Below are 17,893 nucleotides of genomic sequence, written 5' to 3' on the forward strand. Positions count from 1 at the left end.
TCTTTTCTTTTGTACATTATTTGTTAACAAGTGAAACAGCAATTTATATTTATACTTAGTTATAAAGCTATTCTTGTATACTGTTATCAGAAGAACAAAGGATAAAATAGTAGAATCATCATCTTTTTTGTGCTTCTTTTAATGTTTCATCAGGATGGACTTTTCCAAATCCTTTAAGTTAAAAGTTTTTTAAAGTTTAAGCATTTTTTTATTAGTGGGGAAAAAAAGCAAATCTCTAAATGATATATTTATAAATAATGAATAATTTATAATTGTCTATTATAAAGTTTTTTATAACTTAAAATCAGTCTACCACCATAATTATTAACTTAATTATCACTGATCATCATGTAATTTCACTTCATTTCATTTCTTGCCAGGTTGATCAGTACTTTAAGGATCATCTCTTTAGGGGCGCTCAGTGGGTTAAAGCCTCTGCCTTCAGCTCGATCCTGGGATCGAGCCCCACATCAGGCTGTCTGCTCGGCGGGGAGCCTGCTTCCCCCTCTCTCTCTGCCTGCCTCTCTGCCTTCTTGTGATCTCTGTCTGTCAAATGAATAAATAAAATCTTTTTTAAAAAAAAAAGGATCATCTCTTTAAGTACTGTAAAATAATTAGTCAGTAATCATATTTCTATTATAGATTATAAACTACATTAAATTCTAAGACCAAAGATTAATTGTACAAAAAATAGATTTTTTTCAGTTTTATATCAGGGGTGCCTGGCTGGCTCAGTTGGTGGAGCATGAAACTCTTGATCTCGGATTGTGAATTCAAGCCCCACATTGGGCATAAAGTTTACTTTAAAATTTAAAAAAAAAATTTATTTAAAAATGAGTTTTAAATAAGATTCTAAGAATTTTTTTAAGTGATTAGTGTTTTTTGTTTTGGGGGCATTTTAGAAGTGGCTTTGGGCTTGTGCATATTGAAAAATTGTACTTTCTTGCTAGGAGTTAGTTTAATCTGTTTTGAAACTGATAAACCAGGAAAACACATTTGCTCTTGCTAGTTTTTGAATAAAGATATAACAGAATTATCTAGTATTCACATCTGTTAAAGGACCATTATCCAAAATATACAAAAAATTCTTAAAGCTTAGCAGTTAAGAAAACAAACAACCTGATTTAAAAATGGGCCAAAGTCCCTAACAGATACCTCACAAAGAAAGATGGCAGGCAAGCATGTGAAAAGATGCTCTTCGTCATTTGTCATGAGAGAAATACAAATAAAAACACACCTATTCGAATGGCCAAAAGTCAGGACAATGACAACTCAGAGAAGTAGGAACTTCCATTCATTGGTGGTGGGAATGCAATAACTGATAGCCACTTTGGAAGACAGTTTGGTGGTTTCTTACAAAACTGAACATAACCTTTTCACACCATCCAGCATTCATGCTCCTTGGTATTTACCCAGAGATGCTGAAAACTTCTGTCCACACAAAAACCCAGACACAGATGTTGTTAACAGTTTCATTCATAATTGCCAAAACTTGGAAGCAGCCAAGACGTCCTTCAGTAGGTGAACAGATAGGTAATGTTGGTCACCCAGACAACAGTGTATTGCTGAGCACTAAAAAGAAATGCACTATCAAGCTGTGAAAAGACATGGAGAATCGTAAATCTATGTTACTGACTGAAAGAAGCCACTCTGAAAATATGACCCTACCTACCATATGATTCCAACTACATGGAGAAGCAAAAGTAAAGGAGAAAATAAAAAGATTGATGGTTGCTAGGCATTAAGGGATATGGGGAGGAATGAATAAGTAGAATACAGAGGATATTTAGGGCAGTGAAAATAGCCAGTCTGATACTGTACTGTGGGATACATAGCACATACACATTTGTCCACGTCCATAGAATGTACACACCACCAAGAGTGAACCCTAGTGTAAACTGTGGACTCACAGTGACAGTGTTGGGTCAGTAGAAGTTCATCAGTTGTACCAAATGTCCCGCTCTGGTGAGAGATAGCTGTGCCTGTGGGGTGGAAATGGGATATATGGGAAATCTCTGTAACTTTTTCTCAGTTTTGCTGAACCTAAAGCGTCTCTTAAAAAATTATCGTAATGAATGTGTGATCCCGTGCCAATAGAACTGTTTTCTGTGTATTTCACTCGTAGAAAAAGAGACCCTCATAAAGGAAATGAAGAGGTAGTAGATGGACCTTGAGGGTTGGAGAGAAAGCCTTCATGAGCTGGACTTTGGACAATTTTGAGAGGCAAAAATGGAAAATAGCCTTTTTCACCTATAGGAATCCTTAATCATGTAGAGGGAATTTTTTTTAGCCAACTACCTTTTTGTCACCAGTCTTAGAAATGGCTTTGGTTCTGCATTATTTAAGTGTAGCAAAGGTTTACTTTCTCTTAGGTAGTTTAGGTGGCGGCAACTAGAAAGGAAGAATCCCCTAAATGTGGTGAATGAAAAGCAAGCAATTATATACAATATGATTCACTGAGGATTAGATTTCTTTCTAAGCTCCCTCTGGAAGATGTTGAAAGTATAATTGTAAAATAAGTGTTGCAGGGTTATGTAAGTAAGAGTAAAAAAGTAAAGCAGGTTTTAGGAAAGTGTATTTGAATTTTTGAAATGCTAATTGCATTGTACATGGAGTATAGGAAGGTATGAGATACTGTATTTCCCAAATTAATTTGACCATCAAACTCTTCCCTATATTCTTATCAACATCCAGGAGCAGGTTGTAAGTAGCACAGTTCATAAAGTTCTACTCTAGATCAGTGGACAGTGTAGTTGGAAGGAATGCTTACTGATATGAAAGGAAGGATCTTTTCTGCTTTGTGTTGTTTATGTGATTTAAATATTAAAACATTTCTTAAATCTTCAGATTTAACAAATTAGATACAAATTAGTTCGTTCTTCTGTGACTTCACAAGCATGAATTTTATATAGATTTAATAAACCAAGGAACTATCTTTTGGTTTTTGCTTTGACTGAAATAACTAATTAAAAATCTGTGATTAAACGCATAAAACACTGCTCTCCATAGAAGTTTCTGCAGTTATAGAATGTTCCACATTTGTGCCGTCTTGTGTAGCAGACAGTAGCCATGAGCCACATGTGGTTATTGAGCATTTGAAATGTGCTAGTGTGACTGAGGAGCTGAATTTTGAGTTTTATTTCATTTTCACTAATTTAAACTGTTGGAAGCGGCTAAGCGTAGCTGTTGTGTTGGACAATGCAGTCTGTAGAATATATTTTGCAGACTAGAGCATTCTTCATACTACTTATTTTAAATTGATGTGATTAAGATGAAATTACTTTTGAGGGGAGTATTTAAATTGATAGTATGATGAATATAGTTAAACAATTTATATGCATGTAATTCTGCATCCACATGACTGAGAAATCTTCTAATAGTTTTACACTCTTAAAAAACTATCTATTTAAAAAAAAATACCTATTTCCCTAGCTAGATTTCAGGAGCATAAATGTTCCTTTGTAGTGAGTTTTTTATTTCTTTTGCATAACTAACACTGCACTCTGTAATAATCAAGTAGGTTTTCACATTCAGGTTTTTTTTTAAAAGATTTTATTTATTTATTTGACAGAGAGATAGAGGGAGAGAGAGAAGCAAGCTTTTTGCTGAGCAGGGAGTCCAATGCAGGGCTCAATCCCAGGACCCTGGAATCATGACGTGAGCCAAAGGCAGCCACTTAACCAACTGAGCCACCCAGGCACACCTCACATTCAGTTTTAAGAAAAGAATGATAATATGAAGAAAAAAGGTCTTCTGTGAGAGAAGAGACCTCAGATGTAGTTATATTTGCCATTGGCATATTTGGTAGTATTAAGATAATTGTAAAAGTTTTGTGGCTGTTGATTTATCTCAGTTTAAAGTTGGAGATATAGTTTATGTAAATGTTTTTTGAAAAAGTTAAGAGTTATATAGAATGAAAACAATTCCTGTTATAAATGTAATTATTAAGTAATTATGGAACATATCAGAAATTTCACTCATTTTCTGTGAATGTACTTTTGAGTTTTAAACATTGTGATCCTTAATCATTTGATCTTTGACAAGAGTAATGCTTACACTTGGCAGAAAAATATAAGTAATAGGGCATATAAATTCTCAAAAGTTCGACAAAGATAAGCTGTTATAGCTGAATAATTTTAAAATAGTTGATTTTTTTTTAAGATTTTTTATTTATTTATTTGACAGAGAGAGATCACAAGTAGGCAGAGAGGCAGGCAGAGAGAGAGGAGGAAGCAGGCTCCCTGCTGAGCAGAGAGCCTGATGCGGGACTCGATCCCAGGACCCTGAGATCATGACCTGAGCCGAAGGCAGCGGCTTAACCCACTGAGCCACCCAGGCGCCCTAAAATAGTTGATTTTAAAGATATGACTACTTGGTAGAGGGGATGCTAAATTTTTTCAGTGAAGTTTGACTTATTTAGGCCTGAACTTGGGAAATTTTAAGAACTTAGTTTTTGCAAACAACTTATTTGATATAGTGATACCTCTTACTCTTGAACTTGTCAACTGAATAAACTCTTTTGCTTCACCAAATAGCTTTGCTTTGGTATTTGAACTGGTTAACCAATTTGTGTTTTTATTCAACTAGCATTTAATTGTTAGTTCTGTTTTGTAATAGTATTACTCTTAAGGGGTGGTAATTATTTAAAAAGTTGTTCACAAGCATTTTGAATTGTATCAAGTGGAACTGATGGTTCTTTAGAAGAAACCATATAGCATAAACCTCAACATAAGGATTGATTTTTTTCAGTATGTAATAGTTGTTTTTTAAAGCTATATATATTTATTGTGCTAATCATTATCCTTTGTCTTTAGTGATTTTACTTTTCTTAATTTACATTACACTGTTTTCTCATATCTTAAGGATGATATTTTGAACAACTCCTAAATAGTCTTGCTATTTTAGTGTTTTGTGTTACATTTGGGTATATACAGTGTCTGTTACTGGTTGAACTATTGAACATGAGGTTTTAAGAAAACAATTCTCTTTTCTGACATGTAGCTCAAGTCCTTTTTTTAAAAAGATGTATTGCTTCCGATTATAGTAAGTTCATTTAGCGGACTGTTTTTTTTTTTTTCATTTTTATAATTTTATATTTTCATTTAAAGATGCTGGATGTTTTTTAAAAAAAAGAATACTGTTGCTAACACTCTTTCCTGAATATAGGAAGAACAGTACAGTCAGCCCTTTCGCTAGCTAGATATTTGACATGTAGGTCATCTGTAATCCCACTGCTTCTGAGCTAGTTCTGTTAATCTCATTTCCATCTATTTTACTTAGTAGAAATGCCATTTTATATTTAGTTTGGCAGTTCTCTTTAAAAGCACCAATTTGTGTATCTTCACAGTTAGTTCTCTTTGACTCGATAGCTTTAAGTTATTAATGTTAAGGTCAAAAAACAAATGTTTTGAGTAGCATTACTCAGAGATGTCAGAGATTGATCATATCTAATCAGAATATGACAGAATGTTTTAAATATTTTATGGGTCATGAAAATCTTAGCATTTAAGGGATTTTAGTATTTAGTATAACCCCTTAACTGGTATGTGCTAAGATTTTGAAATATGTTTGAGTTGCTGTGAGATTAAGGAGCAGAGACAAAGTTCCTTATTTTATTATTTTTATTATTATTCTTTTAAATTAAAGACACCTAGCTGTTGGGCAGAAGAGGGAGCAGAGAAAAGGTCACATCAGCGTTCTGCATCATGGGGGAGTGCTGATCAACTAAAAGAGGTAAGTTTTTCTGTTTTCAGCCTATACCCTGTTTTAATCCTAGCAAATTATCTTACTGTTTCCCGAATATAATGGTATTTTCTTTTTTTGTGCTAACCTTACCTCATTCAGAGTTTAAAGGTTGCTTTCCAGGTTGTTTTCAAGTCTGAGTTTACCTTATTTGTGCCCTTCATATTGCTTATAGAGTATTTGTTATGCAGCCATTCAACTTGAGCCTTTTCAGAGTGAAGTCTGGTTGTGTGTAGCAGCCTCTGTATCTTGTTTCTTTTAGCCATCTTCTGTTCTTACTTAAGCTCTCTTGTTTTTGAAAAGTTTTTTCTGCTTCTAATAGCTTTTTTGTAATATCCAACATGGTGTTGCCCTTTGAGACTGAGGAGTGCAGTAGAGTCCATGTTTTTTAGGAATAGTTCTTGACTCTTTCCTTTATTATCAAAACCTAAATTACGATAATCTTTATGCATACTTTGGACTATTTTCCATAATAGTGTTATTTTTTATGCATCTAAATTCTTAGATAATTGTTTTTATAAAATTATGGAGAATAGAATTGAAAGGTCATCTAGTTCATCTCCTGAATAAATGCTCCTTAAAAACGTGGTCTTCTAGTCTATTATCATTCTCAGGGAGAGAGGTTCATCACTTTGCAAAAGAACCAGATGAGTTCCATTGTTTTAGCTTGAGTCATTAGTTTATTTTGCACATTGAACTCAAAATTATACCCCTAAGTTCGATTCTGCCTTTTGTATCAATATCGAGTAAGTCTAAATATTTGAAAGGCTAGCAACATGTTATTTTTTTTTTTTGGACTAAAGGTTGACATTTCTCTCATATTTTTCATATGTCACATGTCGTATGTTCATATGTCATAGTTTCCATACCTTTTAGCATTACTTTCATATACTGTAGGCTATCAGTATTTCTCATATACTGTGGTGTCTGGACTGAATAGATATAGTCGATTAGCATGATTTCACCTGTGAATACACTACATTTTTCGCAGCTTCTTTATTTTATTGATGTAGGGAAATTTTCAGCTTTTCTATATACCCTGTACACAAGCATATATGCACAAAATGAGTTTTTCCCAGAAGTAATAAATAAGAAAGGAGGGTGAATCTAATATGTCTAGTCTAAAATAGTTGCACATCTGTGCATAGAATATGAATAACAAAAAAGTGAACTTGCAGTTTTATCTCAGAGGTAAATGTAATCTCAAAGCTATAGCCAAGATTTGGCATAGTTAAATTTTGGACTACAGCAACACATGATATACACTATTAAGAAGGAATGTCTGAAATGACTGAGTGAGATATTTGCTTACTTTCCCCACAAAGGAAACATAAAGCTAGACAAATTGTCAAAACAGCTAATTCAGTGCTCTGGAAATCAAACAAATGAAGACTTTATTCATGAAAAGCACTGAACTCGAGGTATAAGAACAACACAAATTTATGGTGTTATCTGGTGCTGTACCTCATCCCTTCTATCTTATCCCCAGCTTTGTTGGTGTGGCATTTCAACCAAGATGGGGCAAGCCTTGAAAACTGGAATCTTTGTAGCCCTTGCTGGAGAGAGAGCACTTGATAGGAAGTGTTGTACATTAAAATAGTAACCAGGAGGACCAGTGACTTCTCTAGTCTAAGGTGTGGTCCAGTTAGTGGCAAGTAACAGACTCATGAAGTAGCAGGATTTTATGGAGAGCTCTAGAAGATAAGATAGTCTTGGGGGATTGAAAAGCTCATGACATATCCCAGGTTGACTGGAGGCTGGAGATATGCACAGCAGAAAATGAATAAGTCACCCATGCGTCACTGATTAGTGGAAACTAGGAAATATGTTGAGAGGAGATTCAAGCAGGCCTACTGGTAATAAAATCTGGGGCCATCTTGTGAAAGGTTCAGACTTTGAATGCACTGTTCATTCTACATACAAATCCCATCCTGGGAGTGGAAGCCTTACTGGGTTGAGATGATTGAATAAAATCTGTGGTCAGTCTTTAGTCAAAAACTAAGGTGAACACTGGAGACCAGCTTGAAAGATCTTAAAAAGAAAAATGGGGTCAGGGGGAAAGGAGTAGAGAAATCAGTGGCCACACAGTACAAGGGAAACAGATTTTTAGTTCATCAAGATGCTAAAACACAAACTGATAAGACAACCCACCACCTTCAAGGAAAATTAGAATCTAGAGTTGCTATAATGTGTTATTTAAAATGTCCAATGTCTAATAAAAAATTTAGAGATATGCAAAGAAAAAAGAAAGTACGACCTATACTTTTAAAAAAATCACTAGAAATTATATCTAATTGTCTCCATATGTTGGATTTAGCAGACAAAAGCATTAAAGCAGCAATTAGAAGTATGTTAAAAAAAAACAGAGAAAACCGTAGTTAAAGCAATAAAGTGAAGTAGGGTGATAGTGACTCAATGAATAAGGGATTTCCACAAAGAGATAATTATTATAAAAAAGAAACAAAAACTCTAGAGTTAAAAAGTATAGTAACTAAGTTTACTCAATGGGCTCAGTAGCAGATTTGACATGGCAAAAAATAATGAGTAAATTTGAATATAGGTCGATATAATTTGTACTCCTTGAAGAATAGAGAGGAAAAGATTGAAGAAAAGTCCACAGAGCCTCAGAGGCCTGCGAGAAAACCTTAAGTAGATACACATATACATAATGGGAGATCCGAGAGAGGAGAGAGCGAGAGGAGTTAAAAAATATATGAAGAAATGATGACAGAAATCTTTCCAGATTTAATGTAAAACTATCTGTAGATTCAAGCTCCACAAACCCCAAGTTGGAAAACACAAAGAGGACCTACATAGACACAACATAGTTAAACTATTGAAAGCCAGAGTAAAAGAGAAAATCTTAAAAGCTGGAAGGACAAAACTGACTTATTGACATATAGGGAACTGACCTAATAATTACCTTTAATGGCTGACTTCCCATCAGAAACAGTAGAGACCTTACAGCTTGACACATTCAAAATGTAGAAAGGAAAAAAAAATGTCAACCAAGTATTCAATATCCAGAACAGGTCTTCAAATTAAAGGTGAATTATTTTCAGATAAACAAAGATTGTGAGAATTTCCTGCTGCTAGAGGGTCTTATAACAAATACCAAAGGAAATTTTTCAGGCTGAAAGGAAATGACTCCAGATGTTAATTCAAATCTATAAGAAGAACTTAAAGAGTATTGAGAATGATAAATGTTTGGGTAAATATGAAAGAGTCTGTAAATATATTTTTCTCACTTTCCACATTTAAAATACATGTATAATCATATAAAGCAATAATTATAATACTGTTATATTGGGTTTATGACATATACATGAAATGTACATATGGCAAAGTACAAAAGAGGGACAAAGAAATGGACAAGTACTAGAGTATAGTTTCTGTTTTATTGGAATTATTATTTTGAAGTAATGTGATAAATTAAGGTGCAAATTATAATCCCTAGAACAGTTGTTAAGAAACTAACTCTGAAAAAATAGAAAGTAAAAAATATAGAGGGATTAAAATGGTACACTATAAGTATTTATCACAAAAGAAAGCAATAAAGGAGGAACAGAAGATAGAAAAAGGTGTGACATAAATAGAAAATAATTAACAAAGTGGCAAAAGTAATCCAGCCATGTATGAATTACATTAAATATAAATGTACTGAACATTTTCCTTAAGAGGCAGAGACTGTCAAAACTGGATAAAAACACAACACGCAGCTATATATTGTCTGGAAGAAGCATACCTAATGATAAGAAAGCTTAACTGACACAGTAGACTTTAAGACAAGAAGTGTTACTGAAGACAGACATTTCATAATGATAAAAAGGTCAATACACCAAGAAGATATAATAATCATAAATTGTGTATACATCCAACAATGGTCCCCAAATTCATGAAGTGGAACTATGAAAGGAGAAATAAGGTTTCTACAGTAATAATTGGAGATTTATTTTCTATTTATTTATTTATTTGATAGACAGAGATCACAAGTAGGCAGAGAGGCAGGCAGAGAGAGAGAGGGGGAAGCAGGGGAAGGAATTAATAAAGTATACAGCAGAAACCAACAGAACAGAAAAATGTTAGAGAAGAATCAGTGAAACTAGAAGTTGGTTCTTTGGAAAGATCAACAAAGTTGACAAAACTTTAGCTAGACTGACAAAACAAACAAACAAACAAACAAAAAACTTGTTTACCAAAATCAGCCATGAAAGGGGTAAAATTACTACCAACCTCACAGAATTTGAAAGTAGTATAAACGAATATTATGATCAATTTTATGTTATCACTGTAGAAACTAAAGTTAAATAGATGACTTAGAAAGGCAAGTTATTAGAGACAAATTGTAAAAACTAATTTAAGAACAGGTGCGCCTGGGTGGTTCAGTGAGTTAAAAGCCTCTGCCTTCCGCTCGGGTCGTGATCTCGGGGTCCTGGGATGGAGCCCCGCCTCGGGCTCTCTGCTCAGCAGGGAGCCTGCTTCTTCCCTCCCTCTCTGCCTGCCTCTCTGCCTACTTGTGATCTCTCTATCAAATAAATAAATAAATAAAATATTTAAAAAAAAAACTAATTTAAGAACAAATAGAAATAGACTTCTAATAAGCAAAAAAATGGAATAAGGAATTAAAAATCTTCCCACAATGAAAATCCCGGAATCAAATTTGGTAAATTCTATCAAATATTCAAAGAAGTAATATTAATTCTTCACAAATGGTTTCAGAAAATAGGAAAGAAAGAAAACTTCCCAGTTTACTTTGTCAAGCCAATTTAACTGACTTCAAAGCCAGGACAAAGATATCTCAAGAAAATAAAATGGCAGATCAATATCTCTTTTGAATAAAGAAGCAAAAAACCTTACCAGAATATTAGCAAACCAAAGCTAACCACATATGAAAAGGATTATATACCTTGAGCAAGTTGGATTTGTTCCAGAAATGTGAGGGTGGATTAAGATCCAAAATTCAATTAATGTAATACACTATATTAATAAAATAAAGAACAGAACCATATAATCATCTCAGTAGAGGCAGAGAAAACATTTGCCAAACTCCTAACAACCATTCAAAATAAAAATCTCTCAGCAAACCAGGAAAGAAAAAAGAACTTTCTCTGCCTGATAAAGGGCATTTATGAAAAAAACAAAAACCTACAGATCACATCCTATTCTTTTTTTTTTTTCCAATATTTTATTTATTTATTTGACAGAGAGGGATCACAATCAGGCAGAGAGAGAGCGGGAAGCAGGCTCCCCACTGAGCAGAGGGCCCAGTGCAGGGCTCGATCCCAGGACCCCAAGATCACGACCCGAGCCAAAGCCAGAGGCTTACCCACTGAGCCACCCAGGCGCCCCTGTTTTGTTTTGTTTTGTTTTTTAAACAGTCTCCGCACCCAACATGGGGTTTCAACTCATAACTCTGAGATTAAGAGTTGCATGCTCTGCTGACTGAGCCAGCCAAGTGCCCCATCATAGTCATATTCATTCAGTTCAACGGTGAAAGCCATAATGTTTTCTTCCTAAGATCAGGAACAAGGCAATGTCATCCACTGTCACCTTGCCACTATTTCTACTGATATTACATAGTAGGTTCTAGTCAGTACAATCAGGCAAGAAAAATAAAGACATCCATATTGTAAAAGAAATGGTAAAACTTCTTAATGCCCACCACCAGAGCACTGGGTGTGGTATATAAACAATGAATCTTGGAACACTGAAAAAATAAAATAAATTTTTTTAAAAAAGGTAAAAGTACTCTTATTTACAGAAAACATGCAGAAACTATATTTAGACTGCTAGAAAATACGCAGAAACACAGACAGTACTAAAACTAGTAAACATGTTCTGCAAGATTGCAGGTACAAGATCAGCATATAGAAATCAGTTATATTTCTAGATCCTAGATAGGAATAGTCCAAAAAATAAGAAAACTATTTATTATAGTTGTGTCAAAAAGATAAAAATACTTGGGAATAAATTTAACAAAAGCAATGTAAGTTTTGTACACTAAAGACAACAAAACATTGCTGGAAAAAATTAAAAATTTAAATAAATGAAAGACTTACTTTGTTCATGAATTGGAGGACTCAATATTAAGGTGGTAATTCGTCCCAAATTGATTCATTGAAATCCCTTTTAAAATTCCATATTTTTTTGTTTTGGTAGAAATTGACAGGCTAATCTTAAAATTTATGTGGAAATGCAAAGGACTTAGAGTGGTCAAAAGAATTTATTTTTGAAGATTGATTTATTTATTTTAAAGAAAGCATTGGGAGGGAGAGAGGAAGAGAGGCAGGCTCCCTGCAGAGTGCAAAGCCCAGATGCAGGGCTCAGTCTCAAGAACCTGAGATCACAACCAGAGCCAAAATCAAAGGTCAGATGCTCAACTGACTGAGCTACCCAGGCACCCCCAAAATATTTTTGAAAACAAATTTAGAATATTTAAATCACACAATTTCAGTATTTATTATAGATCTATATTAATAAAGTCAGCAGAAGAAAGACACATAAATAAGAAGATCCAGAAATAAACCTTTATATTTGTGGTCAGTTGATTTTTCACAAAGGTACTGACACAGTTCAGTAGGAAAGCACAGTGTTTCCAACAATTGGTGCTGGGATAATTATATTCCATGTGTAAGGAAAAGCAAACAAAAACAAGTCCTTGACTGTCACAATGAAAAAAACTAACTCAAAAGGAATCATAGTTCTAAATACAGGCTTTAAAACTATAAAACTTATAGAAGACCTTGTATTAATCAGCAAGGCATTTTTAGATTACAACACCAAGAATAAAGCCATAAAACAAACAATAATAATAATAATAACAAATTCATTAAATTGAATATTATACTTCAAAAGACGCCACTAGGGAATGAAACCACAAGAGACTGGACTCTGAGAAACAAACTGAGGGTTTTGGAGGGGAGAGGGTGAGGGGTTGGGTGAGCCTGGTGGTGGGTATAATGGAGGACACGTATTGCATGGAGCACTAAGTGTGGTACATAAACAATGAATTTTGGAACACTGAAAAAAAATTTTTTTAAAAAAGACAAGTTTCAGACTGGAGGAAATACTAAGAAATCCTATATCTGAAAGGGCTTATATCCTGAATATATAAAGAACTCTTAAGATCAATAATAGGAAGACAAGCTAACTTAAAAATGGATAAGACAATTGGATATTTCATCAAATATTTCATCAAAGATCTATGCATGGATGGCAGATAACCACATGAAAAAATGTTCAACATCATGAGTCAATTGGCAAATGCAAATTTAAACCATAAAATACACCTACACACTCAATGACTATAATGTAAAAGATCAACAGTGCCAAGTATTGGCAAGGATAAAGAGAATCTGGAGTCCTCACGTGTTCTTGGGAACATAAAATGGTACAGGCACTTTGGAAAACAGTTTGTCAGTTTCTTTTACAGTTAATCAGAAACTTAGCATATAACCCAGCAATTCAGTTCCCTAAAAGTCTGTATAAGAAAGGTGAGAACACCTGTCTAGATTGAGACATGTACACAAGATGTTTATAGCTGAGTCCACATATGCATGGATTGGTAAATGGAGAGACAAAATGTGGTGTATTCATGCAATAACATACTATTCAGAAACAAAAAAGTAAAAATACACTGAATATCAACAATGCTATAACGTGAATGAACCTCAAATATGTCATACTAAGTCAAGAGTCAGCAAATTTTTTCTGTAAAAGACCAGATAGTAAACATTTTAGGGTTTGTGAGCCATATACTCTCTGTTGCAAGGGTTCGACTCTGCTGCTATAGTATGAAAGCAGCCATAGACAATATGGATGTTCCATAAATTTTTTTTACAGTAACACATGGCAGGCTGGGTTTGTCCTTTAGATTGTGGCTTGCCAATCCCCGCTAAGTGTAAGTAGTGAAGATGACTAAGACTGCGTATTATATTGGTCCATTTAATTTTGAAATGCCAGAAAAGGCAAATTTATAGGAGGGGGAGAAAGCCCACTTGTGGTTGCATGTGGCTGGGAGTGGGGCTGAAGGAATGCTGCAAACAGACTCAAGGCAAATTTGGGGGGTGATGAAAAGTTATAAAAAGTTATAAAAGTACAATGTGAGTATTGTCAAACAACTCTAAATAGTGATTAAAACTTACTGAATTTTTACCCTTATAGTTAAGGGAATGTAAATTATATCTCAGTAAAGATGAAAAAGAAAGGAATAGATGTAAAAGACTGGTGGGTTTTTTGTGTTATACCTTGAAGATACTAAGTGCCATATGATATATATAACTGAGGCTAGCAAACAATAAGAACACATTGGTAAAAAGTGAAAAGAATAGTTACAATAGATAACAGAATTGGAATTTGAGAAAATTATGAAAAGATAAAACTATTATTGAAAGCCATATTTTTAAAAATTGCCTACTAAAATTGTGTTATTTTTAAAAAATAACTTTTGACCCACTTCCTTGAAATAGGATCAAAGTCAAAAGTACTACATGTCGTTTCTTCCTGAGTCACATACATACTCTCCCCCCTCACAATAATGTAAATCAGGATTTCAGATTAAAATGTCAGTGAAAGCACCTGTATAATCTGTCTCCACTTTGCTGCAAGTTTATGAGAATGTGATGTGAAAATTTTTCAAAGAAATAAGTAACTATATTCTAGTTACATTTAAGACAAAACCCCTGCAGACCATGAGGAGACAGGAAACTCTTAGTAATGAGGGGGTGTTGATGCTGTCTGGCTCACAGAAACCTAGGTCATGTGGGCCAGGGCTTAAAAAGTGGGTTTTTAAGCCAAACTTAAGAGAGTATAGGTTGCTAGACATTTTAAGAATGCCAAATGTGTCTTGCAAATGGTAGGAGATTGGAACTGGGCTGTCTGCATAAAGCAGGGAACTGGGACCGTGTTTCTAGGCCATAAAACTAGACCTGAAATAACTCCACCTGACACTGTTGGTGTTTTCCTGTGGGCCAAAGAGGCAGCTATGCAAAAATGGAAATGGTAACCATATGTTGTGTGTGCATGTGGCATCTGGAATAGAGCTCTACCTATGTGGAACCAAAGCCCCAGTCTTTCTAATTTAAGACCTGCTCCGGAGCTGTGCAACTCCAGAGGGATAGTCTGAGCCACCATGAAACAACATGGCAGGAAAGAGCTCACAAAGTTTAAGACTCCCACATAAGGTGTGTTTGCAGGCAAGTATTTTAGGACATTTATGGAAATCTGTTACCACAAGAGACAGCAGATACATCAAATGGGATCATTTACATCCAAGGAAATGGAAATAAGAACACATTCTCAAAAAAAGCCCTTAAACATAAAAATGCTTAAGAATTTCAAATGAAAAATAATTGGCAATAAGCAAAGGAATAAGAAGAGGCAGAATGATAAAAGACTGATGACAAATCTTATAAGTAACAAAAATTGATGAAATTGAAAATAACAAACTCTTTGGTAGATTTAATTCACATAACAGAAGACTGAATTAGTGAGTCAGAACTCTCAACTGAGACTTGTCAGTCTGGAAGAGCGAATCTTTTAGAATATAGAACAAAAAGTTAAGGAGGTTGAAAATATGAAAGAGATGTTAAGAAACATGGAAAACAGACCGAGTTAGGGGTTCCAGGAGGTAAGAATATTCTGTAAGCATCATGGAAGAGAAACTTTTTAAAGGTTGAAAGTTTGCTATATTTGAAGAGCAATTGGAAAAACCCACTAGTTTCAAGAGGATAAATAGGACAAAGGAAAACTGCCCGCCTTAAGTATAGTGTAATGGATTGTAGATTAAGGACACACACTCACACACTTCTTGCAGTAAGGAAAAAAAAGCAGGTTACTTACAGCAGAAATGGCAGATTATCAATACATTTATCAGAAATTATGATTGATACCAGTATACATGAAGTTGTGGGTTGTGTTCATGTTAAGGAAACTAATCCAAGTGAAGCATACTAATTTTCCTCCTTTGAGTTATGTTCCTTGGAGGGTTGTCACTCCAACTAAGCAAATGTGCAAATGCACTTTTCCACTTGTTAGAAATGTGGCTCCTGCTTACAAAACATAATTTAAAGTTCATTTATAAAGCATAAGTAGAGTTTAAGGAGTCTGTAACTGAATGGTAAGAGTTTAATTAACATGACTTTTTATGGTACTTTATTTGTATATGTTCAGTAGAGTAAAAGAGAAGAAAGGGAAATCTTGAAAATAATCATCAGCATTTGGTGGCACTGCACTCCTCCTCCTCCTCCTCCTCCTCCTCCTCCTTCTCCTCCTCCTCCTCCTCTCCCCCCCCCCCCCGCTGCTGCTCCTCGCCAAGTAGAGAGCCTGATGCGAGACTCAGTCCAGGACCCTGGGATCACAACCCAAGCCGAAGGCAGCGGCCCAACTGACTGAGCCACCCAGGTGCCCTCCCCTTCTGTTTCTTGCTTACCTCTTTCCTCACTCTATACCTGCCATTTCTGACTCCTCTGGAGTTAGAGCTTAGGGGAGAAAGGGGGAGGTAGGAGGAATAGAAATGTGACTCCTTAACTGGTTTATATATATTATAAGATGCCTTGACATCCCCTGGGCTTGACAGGTTTTTAAAACTTTCTTTGGTAGAATAATTTCATGGAGTATCTGGAGATCCCTTGTTGCTATACATCTGTTCCCTACTGTTCAGTCTTTCTGAGTTTGTAATTCCCTTACTCCTTCCTTAGCCTCTAGATTCATAGAAATAACATTCAGTTTCTCAGCTGCTGAGTCAGTTCACTGTTCAAGGCAGCCTTCTCAGGGTGCCTGGGTGGCTCAGTGGGTTAAGGCAGCCCTCTCATGTAGAACCAAAGACAACTTTGCACAGCTCTTTGCTCAGATTTCCTAAATGGATCCTGGTAAACTCTCATACATTTTTTTTTTCTTTTCTTTTCTCCTCCTCCTCTTCTTCTTCTTTTTCTTCTTCTTCTTTTGGTCTGGTTAATGTCTAGGAGTTTAGGCTGATTCTAATGCAACTGTATATCTCTAACTTCCTTGTTCAACATTTAGAGTAGAAGTATCTAGAGTAGAAGTCAGATACCCGTCCATTATGTCCTCTTATCTGTAGGGAAGATAAATCCATCTTTCCAGAAACTTCTTTCTCTTCATTTGAGAAGTATTTCCTCTGAGGTCTTGGATTTTACTTTTTCCTACTTACAGTGTAATAAATTAGCCATTTACTCTTTCATGAATGCTGGCAGAAGGCATGAAATGCCTGTATTAGAGACAATGGACTTTGTTATTTCCAGCACAGCAAGTATCAAGACTATCAAGTTTGCCTTGCTTCTCCTGAATCAAGTCCCATAGGGTAATGGGGAGAGCCCAAATGGATTCAAACACATATAGTAGGTCACATTACAGGAGAGAAATACAGAGCATGGGGGAATCCACAGTTTTTATAGTAAGCAGTTAGCAAACCTGTTCTTTAACCCAGGGGGTAACAGTCCAAGAAAACATAAATAATACTGTTGTGTTGTTTTGATTTTTTTTTTTTTAACGATCTCTGATTTTGATAAAAATTGAAAAAGGTGGGTTTGCCATTCTTAAGTCCTTCAGGGGAAATAAAGAAAAAGCATGGGTTGCTTCATTATCTAACCAGTAAGCTCTTCTTTCATTAGTAGGATAGATTTTCTTAGATGGAACCATCTGGAGCAGTAACTGAAATGATTAGGGGTATTTCTCACATCTGATCAAACCGTGATAAAAACATATTACTGATGTGGTCTTCCTTTTTTAAATAAGCAAAATAGAAGTGTCTGTATATACCTTCTGCCCTAACATTTTGTTAATTTTTGGTATTAAAATTTTTTATCATAATATACCAAGGGGGAAATAATTGCAACAATATTTTCTCTGGACCTAAAAGACAACAGTCTGCAGAATTTTGAGTATCCCTTTGAACTCAAGGGAATTACATGATAAACTTTTAGAAAATACAAATATTTATCCAGTAAAGTCTCTGTCTATACCCATATTAAATTGAATTAGAAAGATGCTTTAAAATCTTTTCAATATTTAAAATTCGCTCCAATAAGAAAAAATTTTAAGGTCATACAAACTGCTTGTCAAAAAAAATAGACACGGATCAGTAGCTTAGTATGTTAACGGCTTAATCAAATTTTTGTTCATCTTTATTTCAGTT

At 34.8% G+C, this 17,893-nt stretch overlaps 1 protein-coding gene across 1 annotated transcript in view; it reads left to right on the forward strand.

Annotated features, from left to right (window-relative positions):
- Window positions 1–17,893, forward strand: part of GLCCI1 (glucocorticoid induced 1) — a 129,380-nt gene that overhangs the window by 78,951 nt on the left and 32,536 nt on the right. Inside the window, exon 4 of the mRNA XM_045089726.1 lies at window positions 5,647–5,733. Coding sequence (XP_044945661.1) covers window positions 5,647–5,733 — 87 coding nt within the window. The remainder of the gene's footprint in view (window positions 1–5,646; window positions 5,734–17,893) is intronic.

This window comes from Mustela putorius, unplaced genomic scaffold (genome assembly GCF_011764305.1).
Source record: "Mustela putorius furo isolate JIRA1106 unplaced genomic scaffold, ASM1176430v1.1 tig00003845_pilon_pilon_pilon, whole genome shotgun sequence".
NCBI classification, from domain to species: Eukaryota; Metazoa; Chordata; class Mammalia; order Carnivora; family Mustelidae; genus Mustela; species Mustela putorius.